The 25310-nt window shown below is 37.0% G+C and overlaps 3 protein-coding genes and 2 non-coding genes across 11 annotated transcripts; 3 read left to right on the top strand and 2 right to left on the bottom strand.

The window, feature by feature from the left end:
- Window positions 1-375: 375 nt before the first annotated feature.
- On the bottom strand, window positions 376-4412 carry LOC141901029 (phenylalanine--tRNA ligase, mitochondrial-like). 4 transcript variants are annotated; one of them, XM_074788091.1, is made up of 7 exons: window positions 4323-4398; window positions 3428-3557; window positions 2516-3149; window positions 1970-2120; window positions 1324-1455; window positions 954-1114; window positions 376-689 (listed from the first exon to the last, which is right to left on the bottom strand). In XM_074788091.1, exons 3-7 carry the CDS (start codon window positions 3110-3112, stop codon window positions 399-401), a joined length of 1332 nt encoding a protein of 443 aa, XP_074644192.1. In that variant the 5' UTR covers window positions 3113-3149; window positions 3428-3557; window positions 4323-4398; the 3' UTR covers window positions 376-398. The 4 variants fall into 4 exon arrangements, with proteins under 4 accessions (XP_074644192.1, XP_074644194.1, XP_074644193.1 ...); XM_074788093.1 differs by lacking the exon at window positions 4323-4398 and adding an exon at window positions 3961-4192 and having other exon boundaries at window positions 3428-3492; XM_074788092.1 differs by lacking the exon at window positions 3428-3557 and having other exon boundaries at window positions 4323-4412.
- LOC141901028 (alanine--tRNA ligase, cytoplasmic-like) lies at window positions 3787-19376 on the top strand. Of its 4 annotated transcripts, none has more exons than XM_074788090.1 (22): window positions 3787-3892; window positions 5756-5899; window positions 9374-9562; window positions 9895-10040; window positions 13104-13295; window positions 13629-13773; window positions 13855-14000; window positions 14645-14753; window positions 14986-15024; window positions 15344-15455; window positions 15543-15667; window positions 15826-15970; window positions 16059-16228; window positions 16533-16646; window positions 16718-16855; window positions 16929-17069; window positions 17332-17444; window positions 17671-17779; window positions 17861-17986; window positions 18311-18430; window positions 18529-18729; window positions 19095-19376. In XM_074788090.1, exons 2-22 carry the CDS (start codon window positions 5759-5761, stop codon window positions 19272-19274), a joined length of 2901 nt encoding a protein of 966 aa, XP_074644191.1. In that variant the 5' UTR covers window positions 3787-3892; window positions 5756-5758; the 3' UTR covers window positions 19275-19376. The 4 variants fall into 4 exon arrangements, with proteins under 4 accessions (XP_074644191.1, XP_074644188.1, XP_074644190.1 ...); XM_074788087.1 differs by having other exon boundaries at window positions 3843-3884; XM_074788089.1 differs by lacking the exon at window positions 3787-3892 and adding an exon at window positions 4646-4739.
- Window positions 10653-10817, top strand: LOC141902991 (U1 spliceosomal RNA). Its single transcript, XR_012619030.1, has one exon. It is a non-coding gene; the product is annotated as a U1 spliceosomal RNA (small nuclear RNA).
- LOC141902990 (U1 spliceosomal RNA) lies at window positions 12810-12974 on the top strand. Its single transcript, XR_012619029.1, has one exon. It is a non-coding gene; the product is annotated as a U1 spliceosomal RNA (small nuclear RNA).
- Window positions 19377-19501: 125 nt separating the features above from the next.
- Window positions 19502-25260, bottom strand: LOC141901535 (bifunctional arginine demethylase and lysyl-hydroxylase JMJD6-like). The gene is made up of 4 exons (XM_074788842.1): window positions 24507-25260; window positions 22561-22696; window positions 22091-22223; window positions 19502-20326 (listed from the first exon to the last, which is right to left on the bottom strand). Exons 1-4 carry the CDS (start codon window positions 25181-25183, stop codon window positions 20241-20243), a joined length of 1032 nt encoding a protein of 343 aa, XP_074644943.1. The 5' UTR covers window positions 25184-25260; the 3' UTR covers window positions 19502-20240.
- Window positions 25261-25310: the final 50 nt, after the last annotated feature.

Raw genomic sequence — 25310 nt, 5'->3', positions numbered from 1 at the left:
GCAGATTCACTCCATTCACCAGTAGCAGATTTATCCGGGGAATCACCATCCAAGTGATGAACGTCCTCGGCTTATGATTATTGATCAACACTGATTATCCAGTACTACATTGCTGTGACAGATATTTTTCCGAAGTAGCACTAAGTTACACTTAGTAGATTCGCTACAAACCATGACGACGAGGATGACAAAATACAGAGGAAATAACCAGAACATTGCTCTGACGGATATTTTTCAAGGTTTTTCCTAAGTTGCACTTAGTAGACTTGCTAGAAACCATGAAGGGGGAAGTCATCCCCATCGACAAAGGCGACAAAATACAGAGGAAATAACATTTCTTTCTAATTATAAAAGTAATAGTAATTCATTTCTATTTTCAACAAATGTTTCGACACAGTTTAACGGATAACTACATTCAATTCATTCACCGCGGCTTCTTCAATCTGTGAATGAATATAATTCACTTCATCTTGTGTCAGCGTTTTCTCCATGTGTCGATATACGATGCGGTAAGCGTGACTTGTTCGTTGATTCTTCGCGTGATAAAATTCATCGAACAGCTTCACCTGCTCGACCAGGTCGCCACCTATTGTACGTACGAGATCGTAGAAATCGTTGCTACAAAATTCCCGATCGGTCGGAATCCAGAATGAGATATCATTCGTGCATTGAGGATACAGGCTTATAGGCTGAAAATAATCAAATTAAAACAACCTCATCAGTTTTGATATCGATTTCCGAAAAGTATCAATAACTTGAGACTATGAAAGACTGACAATATTGAAGATAAATAATGAAAATTATTTCGTCATTTCAAATTTTGAAAATGCTCTTGATCTAAGTCCTGGTTTTGCCCCTCAAACTATACTTCTATCCGAATTCATCAAAACTGCTTTAGGAGAGGTATGACCTCAAATCTCCTTACAACTGCCCATTCATTTTGATATATTTACGTTATAAGTGATAGAAGTTGACGAATCATTAACTTGAAACTGAGATAAAAATCCTGAATCCTCGCTCCAGAATAGACGTATATCTGGTATAGAGAAAAGCTTCATCGCGAGTCGTTCTAAACCGAGACCAAACGCCCAGCCGATCTTATTACCGACACCCGCTGAAAATAATCAATGGAATTTAAACAAAATGTTATAACATTAAACGTTGATGTCTACAACTTGAATCAGTTGGGTTTAGCGCGAGTTAGACAATGGAATCAAATTCACATTCTGCTGCATTAGTTCAAGTTTTGTGTTAGACTTAAGAGATTCAATTTAAGTAGAGTTTACTCTATGTTTTTGAAGTAAATCCGGTGTCTTAGATTACCTGAATGTAGAAGTTCCTGTTCAATTATACCACAGCCTAAAACTTCCATCCATTTGCCTTGAAATTTCACTTCTAATTCGAATGAAGGATGAGTAAATGGGAAATATTCATCGACCCATCGGGTTTCAACATCTATAATAAATATTCAACATCTACAACCAATATTCAACATTAGCTATTTAGATTATATAGCCGATTAGTGTCAATTATCATAACCGGGTATGTTGGTTGATAAAAACGCCAGGTAGAAATTATTCAATTATGGCCTACTCAGCAGCGACTTCTACCGAGAACACCATATCGGTTGGATTAGATAATCGGCATACTTGCTCGCCGAGCGAGTATGCTGAGTATGCTAATCGATTATGATAACCAATGTTCATAAAAATGATGGATTATGACATAATCCATGCTCATAAAAACGTTTTGCATACTCGAATATACTAATCGAGTGTTCATAAAAAGGCCTTAGATGAGTATGATTCCCACGGTACCAGGAAATCAGGGAAAACTTTGTTCATGGTATATATTCACAGACTCCATTTCTATTTGGGAAAATTAAGAAATCACCTGTGAAATACTTGGGAATCTTGAATTCATGCACCTGGGTAACTGTGGAAACAATGGAGGAGTCACTGGATTTTACCTTTGCCGAAGAGATGTTGCGCGAGTCCTAACAACGTTTGTTTAAGATCACATTCTACAATTCTAGCTGCGTCTGCCGTATGAAACTGTTGTTTATCGGAAACTCGTTTTCCATCCTCGAATAACTTCATTCCCGGCGTTTCTTGAAATAACTACAAAAATATCGAAACAATGTCAGCTACAGAATGGTTTACAACAGTAAAACATATCAAACGTATAAAACGGTATCAAACAACAGACAGCCTGGACCCTGCATCCTATCAGACTGGACTCTGCACACCCTCAGACAATTAATATTTCATACACCATTCACACCATTTGTGATTGTCTACACTTCACAGGTGTTAAGAACTTCACCTGAGACATTTTTAATTGAAAATCAACTACAAACAAGACATTAGACATTTCCCTTCAAGAACTTATCGTCCACATTTATTCAGAATTAGACATTTTAAAAATGAAATTAAACTACAAATTCCAGGCATTTTTATAAGGGCTGCAGATTGATACAGTGTTCAGGGACGGGTTTGTATAATAGTAATAATACCTGATGCTCATTGAAAAGTCGAACTCCTTCCATCTGATGAAATACCGGGTAATGACTAGCATCGATTTCATCACGACGATAAACGTCACCGACTACGAGAAACGCATCGAATCCCATTTTCATAACGTCGACCTGATGAGCAGACGTATGAGCTCGTAGTAAATACTCGTTATTGATATAATACGTATCTCGGACTGATCGACTGACGTGGTCGACCGGCACCAGTAAACTATCGAAATTCTGAACGGTCGTTACGACCGGACTTAGATTATCTAACACGGCGAATAACGGACTTTGTCCCGGACCTTGAAACGTTTTATAGAAATAATCCTGTATTCGATGCCGGATCAGGTTTAATGGATGATGTTTTCGATTGTGTAAATTCTTGCCGATTTTCGAGATAATTTTCGGGGTGACGTTCGTATTTTCGCTCGTTCGATATGTATCATTGTTTATAACGACGCTTGGTTCACCTTTCAAACTGACACCTGACGATTTCATTCTTCGAGTCAATAATAACAACACCAGATTTAATGATTGTTTAGGAGGGCCGATCAGCGACAATGAGGCGCCACAGATATTCCTTAGAAGAATCATGATTGACGACTGCTCAGTTCCTCAGATGCTGCTGGATCTAAAATTAAGTAACACGATTATTGACGATTAATTAGCGGTTTTGAATTATAGGGTACACTAGTCAGTAACCTGTCTGTGGTTTAGTTTCACAATCGGATATTTTCACAAACCACAGTCAGGAATGGGAAGGTCATTTTTGTATGAAATCTTCGTCAGCCAATTTGACTGACGAGTAATTTGCCTGGCATTTCATTGTCTCTTAAGATATCCGTCTAATTTTTGTTGTAATCGACGCACAACAGATTCGTAGTTTGTCTGATACCTATAACACCTCACCTGACGATCTTAATCCATGTGCAAATCGGCCGTAAAGTGAGAGTAAATTTCCGTAGAGTCAACAGCTGCCATTTTGAAAATTACTGGAGGTGCTGGCACCTGTGGACTGAGGCCAGGACAACAGCACAAACTAACAAAGCGAAACGACGAAATTGAAAAATATTAAGAAATCAACACTTATTCACATTTTTCTTTTACCAGAATTTATTATTTAAATATTAATTAAGGAAAACACGAAGATTTGAAATATAGGTTGGAAAACCATCAAAAATAAAAATTGTCGTTTCGTCTTGGAAGTTTTATATAAATCCTTGTAGGTCCCCTTGTCTTATCATGCCACATGTGCAATACAGAGAAATGGCGGCCAATGGCGAAATTTGTGGAGAAATTAATTAATTTCTCAAAATAATGTTGATTAATCACTCGAAACATGCATAAAATTGGATTATTTCGAAAGGTACCTGTGTAAGTTTGTGAAATAAGCCATTAATTGTGGACTGAAGTGGATAGAAAGTATATTTTTGAAGTGTTACTTTTTTCAACCGTGTTTTGGCCCTTGTCATCCCTAACGTTGGTATAAGCCCATCCGATTATAAAAGCTTACCACCAACGATTAGGTAACTAACTAAGGGTACACCACATGTACAACATCAGGTCTGACACTGCCGCTCGCATCAGCTTTAGAGGGCCAGTACAGTAGGCAGTATCAATGACCATCAACCAACAAGCGCGGCAGTTTGTCATTGTCAATGACTGACAATACAATGACGTACTGGCCTGCTGCCTGGGCTGGGGGGGGGGGGGTCTGGCGATCCTGGCCTCCCCAGAAAATCAGAAGGGCAGTAGCTGCGGGCCTATTATAAGCCTACATCTTTCTTTGAAACTTTGTCATTACCCAAGTGAGTCAAAAGTCGATTGATCTAAATAGTTTCCATTAATTAATTATGAAAAAATAAACTAGATAATTTCCGGGTTAGTGTTAGGTTTAGACACTGGTGGCAGCACCGTCGGATACACAGTTCAATGTAAAACGCGGATTTGGCTTTTGTGGTGAAAATATGTAATCATAAATAAACCTCAGTCTAGCTTTCAATGGAGGTCTCGTAGATTATTTAGATTGTTATAATTGGAAATTCTGTAAATAATTAATCATTTTAGCTGAATCCATGTACACTGCACTGAGTCAATTTCAATTTAAACTTTATTGATTCAATGTAGACGGCGCTTTGGTATAAAAATCCGGCTTATCTGTGTGGACACGGGGCGCTTATTGCATCAGTTTGACTGGAACTGACAGTCGAGAAATTACGCTGTGAATAATCGAGTAATCATTAATAAACGTGTAAGAATATTGAGTTAACAGTTAACACTGTCACTGAATAAATGCAAATACATGACGTCAACACCTGTCCTGGCTGGCTCTGTGACTGTGTCGACTGTTGCTGCTGTGCTGGCTGCTGACGACCCAGACACTGAAACACAGACAGACACTATATACAGGTCACTTCTAATTACCACCAAGCCACCACTGCCTAGCACTGCTGAGGTCGAAGAGAGACTGGCAACTCAATAGATGAGCCCCTACTCTAGTTTCACTTTGACATTGGACAAGCTCAATTTGTCTCGGTGACTGGGCACAGGGCACAAACCAGCTTCAATTAGGTTGTCTCAGTGGCTGGGCACAGGGCACAAATCAGCTTCAATTAGTTTGTCTCAGTGACTGGGCACAGGGCACAAACCAGCTTCAATTAGTATGTCTCAGTGGCTGGGCACAGGACACAAGCCACCTCAATTAGTATGTCTCAGTGGCTGGGCACAGGACACCAGTCACCTCAATTAGCTTGTCTCAGTGACTAGTCAGGGAAGCCAGCTCAATTAGTTTGTCTCAGTGACTGGGCACAGGACACAAACCAGCTTCAATTAGTTTGTCTCAGTGGCTGGGCACAGGACACAAGCCACCTCAATTAGTATGTCTCAGTGACTGGGCACAGTGCACAAACCAGCTTCAATTAGCTTGTCTCAGTGGCTGGGCACAGGACACCAGCCACCTCAATTAGCTTGTCTCAGTGACTAGTCAGGGAAGCCAGCTCAATTAGTTTGTCTCAGTGACTGGGCACAGGGCACAGACCAGCTTCAATTAGTTTGCCTCAGTGACTGGGCACAGGGCACAAACCAGCTTCAATTAGGTTGTCTCAGTGACTGGGCACAGGGCACAAACCAGCCTCGTCTCAGTGACTGTTCAGGGAAGCTCATAAACCTCGGTTGGTCCGTTTGTCAAGAAGCTGAAGCAACATGAAAAATGTCTGATCATTTATTTTTTTTTTTCAGAAAATGGAATCGATGAGTGGAGCTGATGTTCGTGAAGCGTATTATGAATTTTTCAAGGAGAAACAACATATTTATGTTCATTCTTCGGCTACAGTTCCCCTCGATGATCCTACATTACTATTCGCTAATGCTGGAATGAATCAGGTCAGTTGCAGATTTGAATTAACTTGTTAATGAGTGACTGTCTACATCTTAAATTGGAGAAACTTTTCTAGAAATGGCTTATAGAATTGAGTTGAAATGTCACAGTTTTTCTCTAGTTGTGGGTTATTCTTCAATCTAACACTAGTAGATTATATGAGTGTTGACCTATAGCTATAACGAGTAACTAGTTTTCCCCAGCCAAAGTTATTGCACAAGTTCTTGTAACATTTGAATATGACAAAAATAACAACACAGATAAACATTATATCTACAATAAAATAAAACTGTTTTTAATAATCTAAAATACTAACAAAATAGTTGCAAAGCAATAATTACAAATAATAATCTCATTTTTCAAAGAAATCTTTTCATCACTAATTTTGATCTTTTGTAAATCATTCTGTAGCCTAGTTTTAAAGTATGTGTGTCTAAAGTGTACAGAATATACAGTGTTGTTCATTAGAATATTGATGAAACTTATAAAAGTTAAACCTTTGAAATTAACATTCTCATTGAAAAATTGAAATGTGCTCGAATCGATAAACTACTGGTTAAATCCATGTATAAATTGAATTGATACAAAAACATATTGATTATAATTCAACATTAAATGCACTTTACATGAAATAATAATTTACAAATGATTGAGTAATTTCATTTCATATTTACAGGATTTTCATGTATTTGTGTTCGTTCGGTTTCATGGCTCGATTCCACATCCTTTTCACCGCGTGTAGACAGTTATCTCCGATCATCTGATACCCTTTACCCGATTCCTCCAGTAACTCGTCTATCGTTACTTGTTCTTTCACCGATTTCATCGATTCTTCAAAGTCGTAATTGTTCAGGTCGGAATTGATGGATCCGACCTCTCTCACTTCGGTCATCGCGTTGTCCGATTTGCGATCGATGATTTTATGCAATAAGACGTATTTCTGATTCCCGTTTACGTCTTCGTATTCGGCGAGAATCGCTTTATGAATTCCGCACAGACAATCGCGAGTATTTTGACGCCGTTTTATAACTCCTAGTCGATGTACTGGTCGGACCACATCTTTGAACGGTATTCCGACTTTGTAGATATGTTTACTAGCGCTGTGGCATTTACAAACCTCAGTGCAGCTGCAACACGGAATTCTGCAAACGTTGCAAGCATTGCCCATTGTCTCTCTTTAGAATCAATGATTATTCTAATGGTCTTTGTCGAGTTGAAAACAATATTATGATAAATCTCGTGAATCTTGTGATTGATGGTTTTCCCCGGGTTTTGCCAGTACGGTAGCCTAGTGCTATCTGGTATGTGCTGCCACTCTAGTGTTACATGTAATAACTAAATCATCTCGCGCAACCTGAACAACCAGACACACTATTACAGATTAGACCATACTTATGAACGTTATTTAGAGTATTCACCGATTTGTTTGTGCTCAGAAACTTTAAGCGACCAAACAATTCGTTTCATCATTTCTAAGAATTTACTCTCCGGGTTCCTTGATAATCTTCTCAGCATCGTAAAGACAAGATAGTTTTTTCCTATCATCTTATCGTATGTGAACTGTGTCAATAAACTACAGGCAGGAAATAAGATAAACAAACAATGATTTTAGGATGAATTTAAAAAAGTCTATATTTACATACATTTACAATGTTTAGCTCGTACAGCATTTAGTAGTTTGCACCGTGACCGTTCAGTTACTGGAATACGACTAATTAATCGTTCATCAGCAAAAACAATTTTTTATTTTTAGTCGAACAAATGATTGATTATCTAGTATCAGTGGAACAGATAATAACCCAATCATTAACGTCGAATCCATTTTCCGTCGCTTCTTTCCACATGCGTTTGGTAGCGTGGATACAGTTATTCCAGATTAATTGATAATTTGGACCCGATGCTATGATCAGGTTGTTTATCGTTACATCTGATACGGCGTCTGTCATTGACTTCTCCAACTCGTAGTTTTTAAGTCCGCCGCTGAATCCGCCGTCTAATGTTACGTTGCGTATTTCCGTAAACGTTTCGTCGCGATCGTAATCGACGACTTTATGAATGAGAGCGTTTTCGACGGTGGCGCCATCTTTATCGGTGTGGAGTTCGGCTAGGATTGCTCGGTGCGCCATACAATCGGCCGCACACCCGTATCCACACGTCACATGACGCACTATACTAACACGTCTGACCGGTTTCATCATATCAGACGCCGTAAATCCCTTTACTTGATAATTCAGTTCATCGTTATTACGATGTTTACTAATTTCCGTCACGTTTGAACCTCGTCTACCATTGTTACTACACGAGCAATGATTGTTACCCATGATTTTAACATCTCATAATAGAGAGAGGAAAAATGAGTCTAATATGTTTCCTTGTGCCAGTTGTTCATTCAGTGTTTTGACTTTATCCTGATATATTTCCTTAAGTAAATCACAGATTGTTTTGACTGTATCTCATTCGTCACCTTCGGGTAAACTTACAACGCATGTTACCCATCTTATTGTTAACGTGTATATAACATGAAATGAATTGAAGATCATTGTGTCTTGTTGCAACCTTTGTTCTGTTTATTGTTATTAAATAACGTTTGGCAGATTAATTGCTTGGCAAATTTTCAGCGGATAATAATTCATGGTCAATAATAGCGATCGATTACTGATTACGATCTATTTTTGGTCACGTTTAAATGTCAGTTACGAGTAGGTTTCGATACCCCTCAATGATCAGTTGAAAACCCGAACTATCCATTTTCAAAATGTTGGCAGTTTGCCATGAGTTTTTAAAAGAAACAACTGAAAAAAAAGTTGATATAAAATCCCACACTAAGAATTAGGAAGAGTCCGTAATGTTTCCTAGAGCTGATGATTTGTTCAATAATGAATTTATCCTAATAGTCATTTTCTATCTAATAAGATGTGATATAAGCAAGAGGTAAAACTTAACATGAGTTACTTAGGGGCAATTATTGTTAAAAAGAAGTTTATTACAATGATAGATGTGTCTTTTTTTTAAATCTTAAAATAGGGATTGTTATTTATTTGATTGGTAAATTTCATTTTTGAATTTTTTTGATTGAGTCTCCCTTACAAACCCACCACACCTGCCGGGAGCGAAATATATGTGTTTGAAGATCCCTTTGATAGACTCAAAGAGAATCATTTGTAAAGTTTAGATTATTGAATAGCTATTAATATTTGATTGGCATGGAGCCTATCAGAGGATGATCAGGTCACAGTCCTCGGGGTGTATTTTTAAATAAAACAGTCATTAGAATCAATTGTTATATTGATAAGAAACTCTCAAAAGTTGATGAATTCTTTCCGAGAAACAGAAACCACTTGAGACCACTTTTGACTGGCTTCCAGAATTTCATTTGCGTGTTGGAAAAATCTTTAATTTCTTTTTAAAAAAAACTGTAGTTTATTTCAATGAAAATGTTGTAAATGCTTTTAAAATTTACTGAAATTTTACTTTTTCAGTTCAAGCCTATTTTCCTGGGTTCTGTCGACCCCAATAGTGACATGTCCAAGTATGTGAGGGTTTTTAATAGTCAGAAATGTATTCGAGCTGGAGGTAAACATAATGATTTGGATGACGTAGGAAAAGATGTTTATCATCATACATTCTTTGAGATGTTGGGAAATTGGTCGTTCGGTGATTATTTCAAGGTAATTAAATTACTATCTCACTGAAATTACATACAATTTCTCTCTTCTCTAATAAGATTAAAACTCACTTTTTACAAACTTGAAAGATTAAAAATGAAAATTCATTCATCGAGATTGAATTATCAAGTTGTATTTAAAGATAACATTTTGGGCCCTCTCATCAGGTGATATCAATTCTTGATAGAATGAAATTTCATTTTTAAGCTTTTTGTTTATGTTTAGGTTCTAATCTTATTGTCTGCACATCTGAGAGTCTACAGGCTGATACTGCTCTATTACTGCGATGCCAATTAATTATAGATTGTGAAATCGAATTTGTGAAATTTTTTCAGAAAGAAGTTTGTGAGTGGGCGTGGGAGTTTCTGACCGACCGACTGAAGTTACAGAAAGACCGACTTTACGTTACTTACTTCGGCGGAAATAAAGCAACCGGTCTCGAACCTGACGATGAAACTAAACAGATCTGGTTGAATTTAGGGTTAGTACGAGGGATTTTTGTTTATTCGTCTCTGAGAGGATCGGTGTTAACCATAGAATGAATACAACGCCAGGAGTAGTATTAACTATTTTATTTAACACAAGCTTTCGCTACTAATGTATAGAAGCTTCATCAGGTGAATGTTTCAGTCTCTAAGACGGCTAGAGAATTCCCAGACCATCGATATTTCATATAACAATTGAAACTTGAGACTTGAGAGACATTGTTTGGTGAGGCCGGTTATATTCATGTAGATAATGCTATTATTATTGATCGGCTCAGCGCATACACTGTGCTCGCTCGCTGGCTCGTTAGTGATAATAGCCGCTGATTATAGCGCCACCAGTGAGCAGCGTGGTGATTTAGATAACCACTCGATTCAGTAAATATCGCACAAATTTCTTAATATCTAAATCATAAAAATCACTTCTATTTAACGATGTATGAAGGAATAGTGAATAATTTCTGCTCAATCGGAAATTTAAACTTTCGTATTTTAGTATTGTGTGGAAATCTATTTAAATCGACCGTTTTAATAAATGTTCTGTCGTTCACTTAGATATTGAGACTATACTATGCGGTATATATTAAACGGCAGAACGTTGCTCAAGCATACTTACCTGGCACAGGGGTTAACCGTGATCTGTAAGGCGGTTCCCCCAGGGCGAGGCCTTGCCATTGCACTTCGGCTTGGTTGACCCCTGCGATCTCCCCAAATGTGGGAGACTCGGGTGTATAATTTCTGGTAGTGGGGGACTGCGTTCGCGCTCTCCCCTGTAATAAAGAAACTTAAGTAGAAATCCTCACCTCTACCTATTATTACTCCCAAATTATACTCAATCTTTCACCCAATGCTCGAGAATAGCATCTACTTTTTAAGGTGAAGATCTGCACTTATTTTAATTCTGATTAATAGAGAGAATTATTTTGAATGACATTTATTTAGTATATATCGACGAACCTCAGGAACCTAGCCTGTACTCACTATCTAGTATAGACCATGTATTGTTTTCAAGTAACCACATAGTATAGATGGTAATCCATCATTCTTGCCAAACGTGACAGTAAAACCTGGTGCAGTTATTATTTTTTATAAAGAGTTTGACATCTTGAGTGTGCACTATTTTAAGCTAGAATGAAATGAATCAGATAAATATAGATGGTCTGATGTTGGGTTAATATGATATTTTTCATATCAAACTAGGAATGGCTATGAATTTAGATACAGACCTTGGTGGTGAAATGCTGTCTATGACTTTGAAGAGCTCTGTCAGAGAGGTTGAACTATTCAGACCCTTATACGATTTATTTTTTGTTTATTTTGCCTCCCACATAGCTTGCGGGTCATGTTTCATCAGAGTTGGTTGGAACTTGACTGAAAAAAGCTTTGTATACATATGTGCAGTTAAATGTACAGCAAGATATAGAACAGTCTCTTGTTGGGTATGATATATATTGAAAAGTAATATTGTATTGGATTTTTTTTGGAAGGTTGATTTGCTAAAATGACTTCTTAATGACAATCTATATCACTGTTGGAATTGCTGGATATTTGAAATTCATACTCAACTGATTAAGCTCATTTGACACACTCGTATTAGCAAGGAAACATGCATCGGAATAGGGAACAAAATGTGAGGAAAATGTATCCCATGGAGGCAGCCATTATTGTTTATCTTCATTGCTTTGTGTGAAGCTGTTTAACTGGCTGAAATGTAGATTTTTCAACCACTTAGTGGTGGTGTTTTAAAATTCCATAGTTTCTACTCTAGACTTTCATCCAATCATGTCACAAAAACTCTAGACTAAAGTGTAGATTCTTTGTTATTAGTGACAACCGTGTCATTGATTGTAATTGGCCTAAGTGGAGAAAAGTTTAGAAAACTTTAGAATATCAACAAATGAGAGGCAGTCTTTGAAAACTAAACTCTAGACTTTTAGCTAATGATGAGTCTAAAACTTTAGACTTCTTTAGACAACTTCAGAATATCAACCAACGAGAGAAACCGAACTCAAGACTTTTAGCTAATGATGAGTCTAAAACTTTAGACTTCTTTAGACAACTTCAGAATATCAACCAATGAGAGAAACTGAACTCTAGACTTTTAGCTAATGATGAGTCTAAAACTTTAGACTTCTTTAGACAACTTCAGAATATCAACCAATGAGAGAAACTGAACTCTAAACTTTTAGCTTATGATGAGTCTAAAACTTAAGACGGGTTGTGGGATTTCTCAAATTTGATAAACTCTGGTTTACATGCATTCGCAAAAATAGAAAACTTTCCCTTCTCGCCCGAACTCAGAAATATATTCTGAATATTCTATTCATATCCTTTATAACATATGTGTTAGTGGACGGGTTAGTAGTGTACATTGTAATGCTTAGTCGCCGGTTATTCATGTTGGTTTGTGTAGATAATGCTATTGATCGGCTCAGCGCATACAGTGTGCTCGCTCGCTGGCTCGTTAGTGATAATAGCCGCTGATTATAGCGCCACCAGTGAGCTACGTGGTGATTTAGATAACCACTCGATTCAGTAAATATCCCACAAATTTCTAAATATCTAAATTACAAAAATCACTTCTATTTAACGATGTATGAAGGAATAGTGAATAATTTCTGCTTAATCGGAAATTAAAACGTTCATATTTCAATATTGTGTGGAAATCTATTTAAATCGACCGTTTTAATAAATGTTCTGTCGTTCACTTAGATATTGAGACTATACTATGCGGTATATATTAAACGGCAGAACGTTGCTCAAGCATACTTACCTGGCACAGGGGTTAACCGTGATCTGTAAGGCGGTTCCCCCAGGGCGAGGCCTTGCCATTGCACTTCGGCTTGGTTGACCCCTGCGATCTCCCCAAATGTGGGAGACTCGGGTGTATAATTTCTGGTAGTGGGGGACTGCGTTCGCGCTCTCCCCTGTAATAAATAAATAAAAGTAGAAAAACTTTCCCTTCTTCACCAAGCTCTCAGTGTCGTCATTGTCTATCTTCCAATGTTTTCAAATTTCAGTGTTTCAGACTCAATAAATTCTATCCGTTTTATTTTCAGTCTGAGTGAAGATCGCGTAAAGCCATTTTCGATGAAGGATAATTTTTGGGAGATGGGTGACACGGGTCCGTGTGGTCCGTGTACTGAAATACACTACGATCGTATCGGTAATAGAGATGCCAGTCATCTCGTAAACATGGACGATCCTGATGTGCTCGAAATATGGAATCTAGTGTTTATCCAGTTTAACAGGTTTGTTACTGTTTCATTCTAATATTCTTCAGTTTCTTAATACAGTAAACCTCTCATTACTCGGTCACGGTCGACAGCAGGACTTTTGACTAATTTATGTAGAAATGAAATCATTTTACTGACATCTTTACGGGTATATATTTTCCTATCCTCAACTCAATAACTGGCTTACTTCAGACCAATTTTGCAAATCCCAGTTTGTCTGAGTTTGAGGATGTTTGTTGTATTTGTCAGTTCAGTGAACTGTGGGTCTGAGCCAGAAGTAAACAAAGGGTCCGAGGCCACAAATTTGTACGATGTATGAATGATTTATTTTCTTAAATTCATTTTCAGAGAATCAGACGGCTCTTTAAATGTGTTACCTAAGAAGCACGTAGATTGTGGTATGGGATTAGAGCGTTTAGTGTCTGTAATACAGAATAAAACATCTAATTACGACACCGATTTCTTTGTACCTATATTCAATGCTATAAAACAGGTATTATTTACAAATCTTCGACTCAATGTCATTCGACTAAAACTGCATCGATTATTTCTAATGAATATTTTTGATATATAGTTTACAGGATGTCGTGATTACACCGGTAAAGTTGGTACCGATGATACCGACGGTGTAGATATGGCTTACAGAGTTCTAGCTGATCATGTGAGAACTATAGTGATAGCGCTGGCTGACGGAGGTCGCCCTGATAATTCGGGCAGAGGGTATGAAAAAATAGATCTTACCATATACAGGGTCTCACGGAGCAGAGAAAAGTCAGAAAATTTGAATTTTTGGTGTCTTGTTGTTCTTGCTGGTGACAAGTAACGCAAGGAACCTCTTAATAAGAAACAACCCTCAATGAGGAGATCTTATAATTTAATCATGGAATTTGAATTTTTGGTGTCTTGTTGTTCTTGCTGGTGACAAGTAACGCAAGGAACCTCTTAATAAGAAACAGCCCTCAATGAGGAGATCTTATAATTTAATCATGGAATTTGAATTTTTGGTGTCTTGTTCTTGCTGGTGACACAAGGAACCTCTTGAGAAGAAACAGCCCTCAATGAGGAAATCTTATAATTTAATCATGGAAATCGAATTTTTGGTATCTTGTTCTTGCTGGTGACACAAGGAACCTCTTGAGAAGAAACAGCCCTCAATGAGGAAATCTTATAATTTAATCATGGAATTTGAATTTTTGGTATCTTGTTCTTGCCGGTGACACAAGGAACCTCTTGAGAAGAAACAGCCCTCAATGAGGATTCTTATGATTTAATCAGAATTTTCTGGCAAGGGTCGGGAGAGCGTCAGGGAATGAACCATGCATATATACCATTAATTATTTTTTGATGATGTGTTTATATTGTAGATATGTATTGAGGAGAATTTTAAGGCGTGCAGTACGATACGGAACTGAGAAACTTGGAGCGAAACCTGGTGTATTCGCTTCACTTGTCGATGTTGTTATTCAAACTCTTGTAAGTAACAATTATTATTGTGAAATAACTTGCACATCAGCTATTCATTCAGATCATGCTGTTTTAGATATCAGATATACTTTATCGAAATTAGTTAATGACAAATTAACTTTGGTCTTAATTTTTGGATTTAATCGACCAAAAATTCGTTCATTTTCAATTTTTTATCGCAATTTTTCAATACAAAAATTAAACAAGTCATCTAGATAAACGTATATGAATCATTTTTCAGGGTGATGCATTCCCGGAAGTAACAAAAGATCCAGATGAGGTAAATATAGCTTAAGAATCACATTGGGGTCATTCATTTATTACGTACGCATTAGGGAAGGGGGAGGGGTCAGTGCAATTGTGTACTGTAATGCTTAATGTATACGAAAAAATGGCCGATTTTGCGTACAGGGGGGGAGGGGGGTCGAAAAATTCAAATTTTATGCATACGTAATAAATGAATGATCCCATTGTTATTATTGATCGTGTTTGATCCCATCGAAAAGTCAAGGAAAACTCAGGAGATTTGTGTAAAGTGGTCAGCCTGCGGTAAATAGGATGTATTTACGCGAGATGATTGTTGTTTGTGGTTGTTTCAGATTAAAGTGATAATCAATGAAGAGGAAGCACAATTTCTGAAGACATTGACGCGAGGTCATCGTTTGTTGGAACGTACCATCGGTAAATTAGGGGATACAGCTACATTACCCGGTAAGTAGAATCTTGAATTTGAATTTGATATATTTCCAGCCGTGTGAATGATGAGTAAGAGATTATTGTTATTATATTCTATTGCAGGTGATGTAGCGTGGAGACTGTACGATACTTACGGATTCCCCGTTGATTTAACGCAGTTGATGGTAGAAGAGAAAGGGTTAACAATCGATATGCAATCTTACGAGGAAGCGAAAAAAGAAGCTCAGGTACAAAGTTTCAAATAAACTCTAACTAAAAACAGTTGTTTATATCGATATTGTGAGTTTCTCTCAATGATAAACTCAGGTACAGTAAGCGGATTCACCATCATACTCTCTGAGGTAACTGTAACTAAAATGTGATATCGTATCATTTGTTATTGTAGTTAAGGTCACAGGCTACAGGTGGCGGTGTTGACGATAAGATTAATTTAGACGTACACGCGATCAGTGATCTACAGAATAAAGGTCTGCCAGCTACTGACGATCTTGCTAAATACAGTTATACGGCTGATGAAGCTGGCAACTATGGTATGTAATCAGGGATGAGATAAAGTTTTGTTTGTCAGAATGTTTTATTGTGAGATGGATCTATTATTGTGTTATTGTGTACTTGCAGTGTTTGAATCGTGCGAAAGTGAGGTAAAAATGTTACGCCACAATAAACAGTTCGTAGATAGTGTAACCACGGGAACAGAATGCGGTGTATTGTTGGATAAAACGTGTTTCTACGTGGAACAAGGTGGACAGATTTACGACGAAGGATTCATAGTGAAAGTGGGCGATGAGGTATGAACCTGTGTGATTCAGAAAAAAAAGTGGAGAATTAAAAGGCCATGTTAGATATTTCAAAAAGATTAAAAACCCAATTTATTTGTCAAAAATTAAAATCAGAAGACACACAACATTTCGGACTCTCTCTAGAGACCATTGACAGGTGTGATTCACTTGAATTATACGGTCACTAGAAACCAACAACGATTCATGTAAAAGTGAAGACTTTGATGTAAATTAAACTTCTTTAATTGATTTCATAGAAAACATGTAAAAGTGTAGACTGTGAAGTAGATAAAACTTCTTTAATTGATTTCAGGCGGTGGAATTTACTGTGAAAAATGTTCAAGTAAGAGGAGGTTATGTGCTACATATTGGTAATATTGAAGGTCAGCTGAAAGTCGGTGATAAAGTGAAACTATTCATTGATCAGGTTCGTTGAGGGTTCAATTATTTTCGACGGTTTCATCGCGTGAGAATATCAGTTCAATGTCTCTATTTCAGTCGAGAAGAAGAAGTGTAATGAATAATCATACAGGAACGCATATGTTAAACTACGCTTTGAGATCCGTTCTGGGTGAAGCCGATCAGAGAGGTTCTTTAGTCGCTCCTGATAAACTTCGATTTGATTTTACCGCTAAGGTATGTTCAGCAATTGAAACCTTCGTTTATTCAGGTTTCGTGAGGCTAAATGTTTTTTTTTTTTTTTTGCTAGGGCGCCATGACGACGAAACAGATCAAAGAAACGGAAACTATAACGAATACGATGGCGACAAAAAATGAAGAAGTTTTTGACAAGAATACGCCACTAGCAGACGCGAAGGCTATTCAAGGATTGAGAGCTGTATTTGACGAGGTCAGTTGTTCATTCATGATTACAGCAGATTAGAAAAATGAAATATCGATTCAAACATTTTATACTATCATTCAAAGAGATGATATAAATCTCGCACTCAGAATGCAAAATATGCTCCAAAATGTTCCCTTGATCTAGAAGGTTATTCTGGTTTTCAACTATATCCTTATAAGCACCTGCTGGAATACTGAAGATTACTATTAGTATACAGTTGAAACATGAAATAAACTACAGCTTGAATGTGTTCTGATTATTTTAACAGACGTATCCGGATCCAGTACGAGTTGTATCTATAGGAATTCCAGTAGATCAGTTGACTAGTGATCCTACGGGACCGCTCGGTCATACGACATCTATCGAGTTCTGTGGAGGAACGTAAGTTTATCCTGCATCAGTCGCTACAGTCATACAGATGACTTAACCAATTGATGACTTACACTCAGTAAATTGAATTGGTAAAACTGAATCTTAATTTGAACTCTGGAATAGTCACGACTTAAGGAGTAAGGAGTAATGAGATGACTCAAGCAAGTTTGTCTAACTGTAGTTGTGTAAGTCTTTTATTTTTCAAAATTGAGATGTTTTGATTTTATTTCTAAAGACATTTGAAAAGAGCTGGACATTTAGGTAACTTTGTGATAGTATCGGAGGAAGCAATATCTAAAGGTGTGAGGAGAATTGTAGCAGTAACCGGTCAGGAAGCTGAAAAGGTAAATATTTCTTTAAAATCTTGAATCAAAATTCTCTTGATTTTCATGCGATGTTTCAACTATTATTTTTTACTGTTTTAGGCGTTACACAAAGCAGATCTGTTAGACAAAGAATACCTTCAACTGGAGACCAAAATTGAAACGGGAATAAAAACTCAACAGTTTACTCAGAAACAGCTCAACAAACATATTGCGGAACTTTCTGATGTATGTATATCAGATAAACACAGAAGAAAACCTCTGATAATGGGAAAACCCACTCTAAGAATAAAATATAGAGTCTGAAAGGATCCTTGTGCTGAAAACTTTATTTCAACATTGCTTCAGGAATACTGTTTTGATATCAATTGTTGTACGATATTGATCATCAGCATTCCTGAAGATGACTACTATTAGAATAATGGTGAAACTGTTAGTTAAACTCCTACAGCTCAAGGAAATTTTTCAGACTTTACTTTTCATTATAAAGTGTTGGATGTATTCAGTGGTTTTAGTTCTGTTGTTTATGAACGTTTTCATTGAAATATTTAGGAAGTATCTCAGTCGAGCGTGCCATCTTGGAGAAAGGATGAAATGAGAAACAAACTGAAAGGTCTCAAGAAGAAATTAGACGATCTTGATAAAGCTAAAAAGGCCGCGATTACTGCAGAGGTCAGTTCCGAGTTGAATAGATGTATTCTATTTCTCGAGAGTAGAAAATGTTCGATCATTAGAATCTATGAATGAATGAATGGTTTGTGATTTTTAAGGTTTTAGAAGAAGCGAAGAAAATGACGGAATCTAAAGCGAACGAACCGATCGTGATTCATGAATTCAAAGCCGGATCAAACGCGAAAGCATTGAATACCGCGATGAAACAATTCACTACCTCTTCACCTAAAACTGCTACTATGTTTTTCTCAGTCGACCGAGATGAAGGAAAGATTCTATGTATGAGTGCTGTTCATAAGGTAAATTCATGCTGTCACCTTTCTTCTGTGTAGCATTAGTGTTTTTAAGGGATTAGGGTTAGAGGGGTAAGCTGAAATAAAGAGGTCACCTTTTGCTATTTTCTCTTAAGGATTAGGGTTGAGGGTAAGACGTTAGGTTGCTAGTATTACTGATAACTCCACAACTCACTGATCTATTAAGAAAAGTCTTTCAACTGACAGTTCTGAGAATCATTTACAAGATTGATGTTTTCAAAGTGGCAATTATAAAGTTTTTAAAGAGACTTGTTCAATGATAATTCTGATACTAGTGTCATACAATAGATTCAAGACTTGTCTGTGCTGCCATCTGTCGGAGTTTTGATAAACTATTCGTTGTGTTTCAGGATGTAGCAAAAACAACAGGACTGAAAGCCAATGAATGGGTACAGAATATCTGCACTCTGATTGGTGGAAAAGGTGGTGGTAAAGAAATGTCGGCGCAAGCTACCGGTACGAATACCGATACGTTAGGAGAAGCTATTCAACTGTCGTGGGATTTTGCCAAATTAAAACTCGGGAATTGATTATTTATGACAAGATTATTCCTCTATGTGCTTGCTCTTCTAAGAATGTAGTGAAAAATAAGTTATAACTGAAAGAGAATAAAATGTGCTTTTTCTCCACAAGATATTGTTGCTTGAGCTGCATTCTGATCGGCTGGCTGCTTTTGTTGAATCCTCGATATTTACGATTGTCGTCCTTCCTCCGAAAAAAAAATCATCGAAAGAAATTAACCACTTTCTCATATGTTTAATCTTAATTTATTTTCCGTAAAAAGTTTGGTAAAGGATTTCATGACTTGAATATTAAATTGAGAGCACATTTTATGGGTTGGGGAGCATTCAAATAGTAACGTCGTTCCACTTTCTGATCACTGATATGTACCCTGTCTTTCAGAAGGGTACTTCAGGCTCTTATATAATCTTGTACTTACGTACACAATGTGTTCACCTATCTCTCCCCCTAAAAACAATTGTACGCACTAATTCAAGGGTCCCTTGACAATATTCATGAAAACCCACTCGGATATTTGCATAATTTTAATAGTATTTGAACTTGGTTAAACAAACTCGCTAAAACACAGCCCTAGTTAAAACAAACTCGCTATTGGCAGCTTGACAAACTGCTACAGACTTATTCACTAACTACAACCAGTAAAAACTTATACACCTTATAGACGCAGGACTAATATTAAATATTATTCACAAAAGCAAAAGCTTCATCACGACTTGTTATTAATAATCACACACTTGAATAGAAATATATATATATATATATATATAAATACAGAATAAAGGAAACAAATCTATATTAAACGCTGATTGAATAAATTCTATAAACAAAGATTATTTAATAATCTATTCATTATTCTGAGATAAGTAGAAATATTCGCAGCTGCTGTCTATGCGATAAATCGTCTTCAGATCGTTTCTTCAATTTTGAGATTTCGGTTACCGTTGCCTCTTGTCTCGCTCTAGTGCTGCCACCGTTTAATCATACTCTGAACCAATAACGATGCTTATCTCGTTTCCGAGAACGAGTGTCGCGTGATACCACGTGTCGGTATCCAGAACAACTACAACAAAAAACAAATAGAAAACTTTAAATACTTCATTCACTTCAGCTGCGACCGCGTAATTAATGGAATTTATTGACATATGTCTCCTCATACTGAGTTAATAGCATTAACAACCATAAACACTCAATAGGTTTATATTAATCCAATTGAAACCTACATCATTAAAAAACTCTTAAGTGAAAACTATTATTATGAACCATTATATCTGTTTCATACGTAGCTAGCATTATTATAAAATGTCAAATGTCTTATTACTCTTGTTGAATATATGTTTTTTATTTTCATGGTTGAATACATGTTTTATATTTTTAACTGAAGTGTGATTCATTGCCTAACATTAAATGAAACTTCATCTAAACACATGATAGGTCACCTAATGTTAACAACTTTAGGATAAACCCTAATGTTATTTTATTAAGCAGAAAAGTCAACCTGATAATTGTTCAAAGCAAGGGAAAACGTGAAATAATTCTATGCAGTGTTCACCTCCTCGAGGGGTTCAAAATAAATAAATACGTGCAGCTTGTTGGTTTCGACGAAAGCGTGTGATTGGTTGAATGAATCCTGTAAGCTACTGATAGTCATATTCATCAACCCAATACAAATACATCTAACGAAATCTATTCACAATAAATAGTGGAATTGATGAATTTTCTGGCTCACTGCGGTAATCCGGCGTCATAAGCCTCTCCTGGGAGTGTCACGATAACTAGATTAAGTTCTACGTCCTCTGCAGTTCTACACGATCAGACCATGAGGGCAGATCGAGGCAATGATGTTAAAAAAAGGCACGACATTCATGGAAAACGAATTCTGAAAACTTCTTTAAAAAGGCTTATTTTGATTTGGAATATGGGTACTTATAAGAATGGAAAATGGAGTTTAAAAGTTTCCTTGAGCTAGTACGTAATTTATTTCAACGTTTAGACTTTATCCTGATAGTCATCTTCTGGAATATTAAAAGGTATTTTTCAAGTCAAAAGGCCACTAACAGAAGTCTTTTTCTAATTCATTTGCCATAGACATTTCTGTAAGATAGTCAGATTTTACCCTTAATCGAGCTCCTTGTGAAAACAAGAAATATAGAAAACATGACAATGCGAGGATGGATAGTCAGTTCAATGCATCGTCCTACGCAGTGAATTATCCACAGTTACTGATTACTTATAAACAAGATTACCGTGAAAATCAATCAGGCATGATTACCGATATAAACCGATAAAAACCGATAAAACCAGCTAATCGTGTTGCGTATGATTGAGTTTGACTGAGCGTGAATATTAAACCTGTCATCCGGAAAATATCTTTCACTCAAATCAATCCATGATTGAATGAGTTTCTCAAATAACGACAACTTAATTCACATTATTACAACTGAATTCTAATAGATCACATTTGACGATTTAATCATCAATAAATCATTTGTTTCGCGACGTTAATTTTACTTCGAATCTGTCGTAAATTGGAAGCCGACCGAGATTGAATCACTACCCTTTCATACAAGGTCAATTTAGTTTTGATATTTCAAAAGAAAAGCGGTAATATGAAATACGTAATCCGAGGAATCAATTAATGAAACAGCAAAAAATTCATGAGTTATATGTAGAGAAGTAGGTGTAAATCCAGGGGGTGTTTTCAGCTTTGTTCAAGATTGTGAAATATTAAGAGTCGCCCTTTTCTGAATGAATTATTTACATTCTACTGAGTTACATATTTGAATGATAATGAAGAGAAATGCTGAGTCGTATGTCATGTACTTACTAATTTCACCCGGATGTATTACAACTTCTACTCGAGATGGACAAGTATAGTGACATTCTCGAGGCGGTTCTAGAATCCATTTCTTTGTACCAGTAATCTGAGCCTGCCACGACGGCAAATTTACATTATCAACCTATACAATTAAAATACATTTTTTAGATAAAATTGTTGAGTGTTCTTCTAAGACGTTCCCTCTCACTTAAATTCACTAATGTATAAGCAATAGTTGTTTCTTGCATTAATAGGACACTGACATCAACTCATGTACAAGAGCAGCAGAATTTTCACCAGGGCAGGGTGGCTGTAGAAATGACACAGATGGCTGCTCCGCATTAACACGATTTTACAGATCAGCCAAAATAATAAGATATCATCAGTTCTTATGAAGAAATTCCTTGCGCCACTCGTCACCAGCAACAACAACAAGACACCAAAAAAGATTTTCCCTGATCTGTATTTACAAGACTTACGTGCATATGAGCTCCATATCCGGGACTTCCCATAAAAATCCAGTCGGTTTTACTCGATTCTGAGAGTTTTGGTAGAAAATATGGCCGATCGTAGTGTTGTCTGAGTTCAGCTGATATCTTCGAATCACAATTGCTCCTATAAAAACATACGATAATCAGTTAATATTTACTTACGCCTTGGTTTATTAGATGAATTGAAATTGGCAAATCTGAATCTAGGCATCTGTATAAATTGTATCTATTGACATAAATAAAACTAATATACACAGGTGCAGCTCCACCTTAAACCAGTTAATTGAATTAAAGATCAGTGGTAGATTCACCCAGGAATCCAATAAATGCTGTCACAGCAATTTTTCCAAAATGGCAATTTTTCTTTATTCTCTAATGTCACTGAATTACATAAAAATGGATTGAAATATCATTTCCCAGAAACCCATTCTTTCTAAGATTCCGGCTTAACGCATCATTCTACACAGATACAACCTTTTTAACAGTAAAATGCCGTTTTTCCTGCCAAAGTCTCCCCGGAAGACATTTTATAGTGTCCCCCCTATAATAATGCATCTGAATTAATGATTTTAAATGGATGCGCTGTGACCAGGAAGAGGATGTGAAATATCACATTGAAATATAGAATAGGATGATAATTGTAAAAGGTCATTAAACAAACAGATTTTCAGCAAGTGCCACGTCGCATACGGGACCAATGATCCAGTCATATTCAAACATCAAGTCAAACCCGAAATTTGACCCGTGGGCAAAAGCTAAAGTAAAGTAAATTTGAATCGATATCTATTGAAACGAGTAGCCTATTAGTTATGACTATTTCAGAGAATGATTAGAAATCTCCCGGATCCAAAAGTTGCAACCGGTTTTTCCATAAGTTGTTGTTGTATTAGGAGTGATTGTTTTGCAGCATATCCGTCTATTTACCTCATTCTTAGTGATCAATTCAACCTATATATAAGTTTATCACACCGCACACCGTGTAGGCCTAATAGTATTATCACGGTAGATAGTATTATCATCTGTAGATGCAAAAATACACTAATTTTAGCTTAAATCATAAAAACAGCAGATGAAAAATCAGTTGCAGTAAACATGCAAAAGTGTTGCAGCAGCAGCAGCAGCAGCAGTACCAGGAATAAATCATACAACTGTTTTACATTAGGTATCCCCCTAAATACCTAAATCTGTCCCTCGAAAAATTATCCCATTTCTGTTTCACACAAGGATCATTATTCAAATATCAATCTTACATTTACCGGTGATCTATTTGAAGAAACCGGTTTATTCATGTTTGACCTGTGAAGGGTTTTCAGACACGTAGACCATGCTGTCTACATGCACCGTGCTGTCTATTACTAAACCTACATTCTAATACCATAGCATACAAACATAGCCGAATATCAACGAAATCTAAAGAGAGACTTTCATCTTAAGGACTCTCGTCACATTTCACTACCCAACTTTGGGTCTTTTCAGATACATTTCTAATTTTCTAAAACTAGCTCAGGTAGTCTGAATGCCAGATTATCTTACGAGCTATCCCAGCAGCTAGATACTAGACTAATTCCCGGAGCCATGATGGCTTTCTTTTTTTTCAGGATTCTTACAGATCAGGGAATCCATATAGGCCTAGGGTGCAAAATTCCCTGATATTTTCTTGACCTTCGACTAAAAATTCGCTGATCAAATCATAAAATATCCTCAGCGGGCCTGTTTCCAATCAAGAGGTTTTGTCACTTATCACCGGCAAGAATAACAAGATATCAAAAATTCAAATTCCCTGATTTTCAAATTCCTTGAAAAAGAGTCAGAATTTTCCAACAATGAAAACTAAATCCGGAATTCCCAGATTTCCCTAACTATGAGAATCCCGTTTTTTCAGACCCAGCCTGCCAATCCTAGATCCACTGCCTGAATTATGAAACAATGCTTACCAGCCGATATACCACGGCTTAGAGCCATCGGTCATCAGAGCACGAGCCTCTCCCATATCAAACACATCTTCCAAAACTTCAAACTCGGTTTTATACGGAAAAAACTGACATCCACTTTTTTCGGCGTGTTCCGCCAACGCGGTCGGTTGATCCTTGTAAAGCTTTTTGAAATATTCGAAGCTAAATATTTTCGGGGCCGTCCAGTTTTTAGCGCCATCGGTGATGACGACCGGTCGCTTGGAATACGCGTACTTCTTCTCGAATTCCTCGGGGGTGATGTTCGAAACGCGATCGACCTCGGACATACCCTCGCAAACGCTGCAATCTTTCACCGGTCGGAAAACATCCACAGCAAAATCAGGAACCGGAAAAATACACTTTTCGCGCTCGATACCGTTGTCATATTTCTTGATATATTCGAAATAGAAATCGACGACACTTCGACTGGTGACGGGCCAATCTTTAAACGCTACCGTACATGACAACAATATCGCAATCACAATCGAAACAACTATCCAAAAAGTTTTGTTACTTTTTCGAGTTTTGATGAATTGAACGGAATCCAAGTTTTCGAAATGTTCAGGTTTTAATCCGAGCTCGATGGCTTTACGGTAAACTTTTTCAAAAGCCTCCCGAGGACTTTCATATTGAGATGACGTATTTCTACCGGGATCCATCACTGAAACCTCACCCCGAATCTACCACCAGTAACACTGCAATAAACACTGACACACATTTCTACTCGCTCTGTTGAGTTTTATATTTAGAGCAGTCAATTACTTCCGGGTTCTCGGAGAACGCGGG

Source organism: Tubulanus polymorphus, chromosome 3 (genome assembly GCF_964204645.1).
Source record: "Tubulanus polymorphus chromosome 3, tnTubPoly1.2, whole genome shotgun sequence".
Lineage (NCBI taxonomy): Eukaryota > Metazoa > Nemertea > Palaeonemertea > Tubulaniformes > Tubulanidae > Tubulanus > Tubulanus polymorphus.
This window is presented reverse-complemented; position numbering and strand designations above follow the sequence as displayed.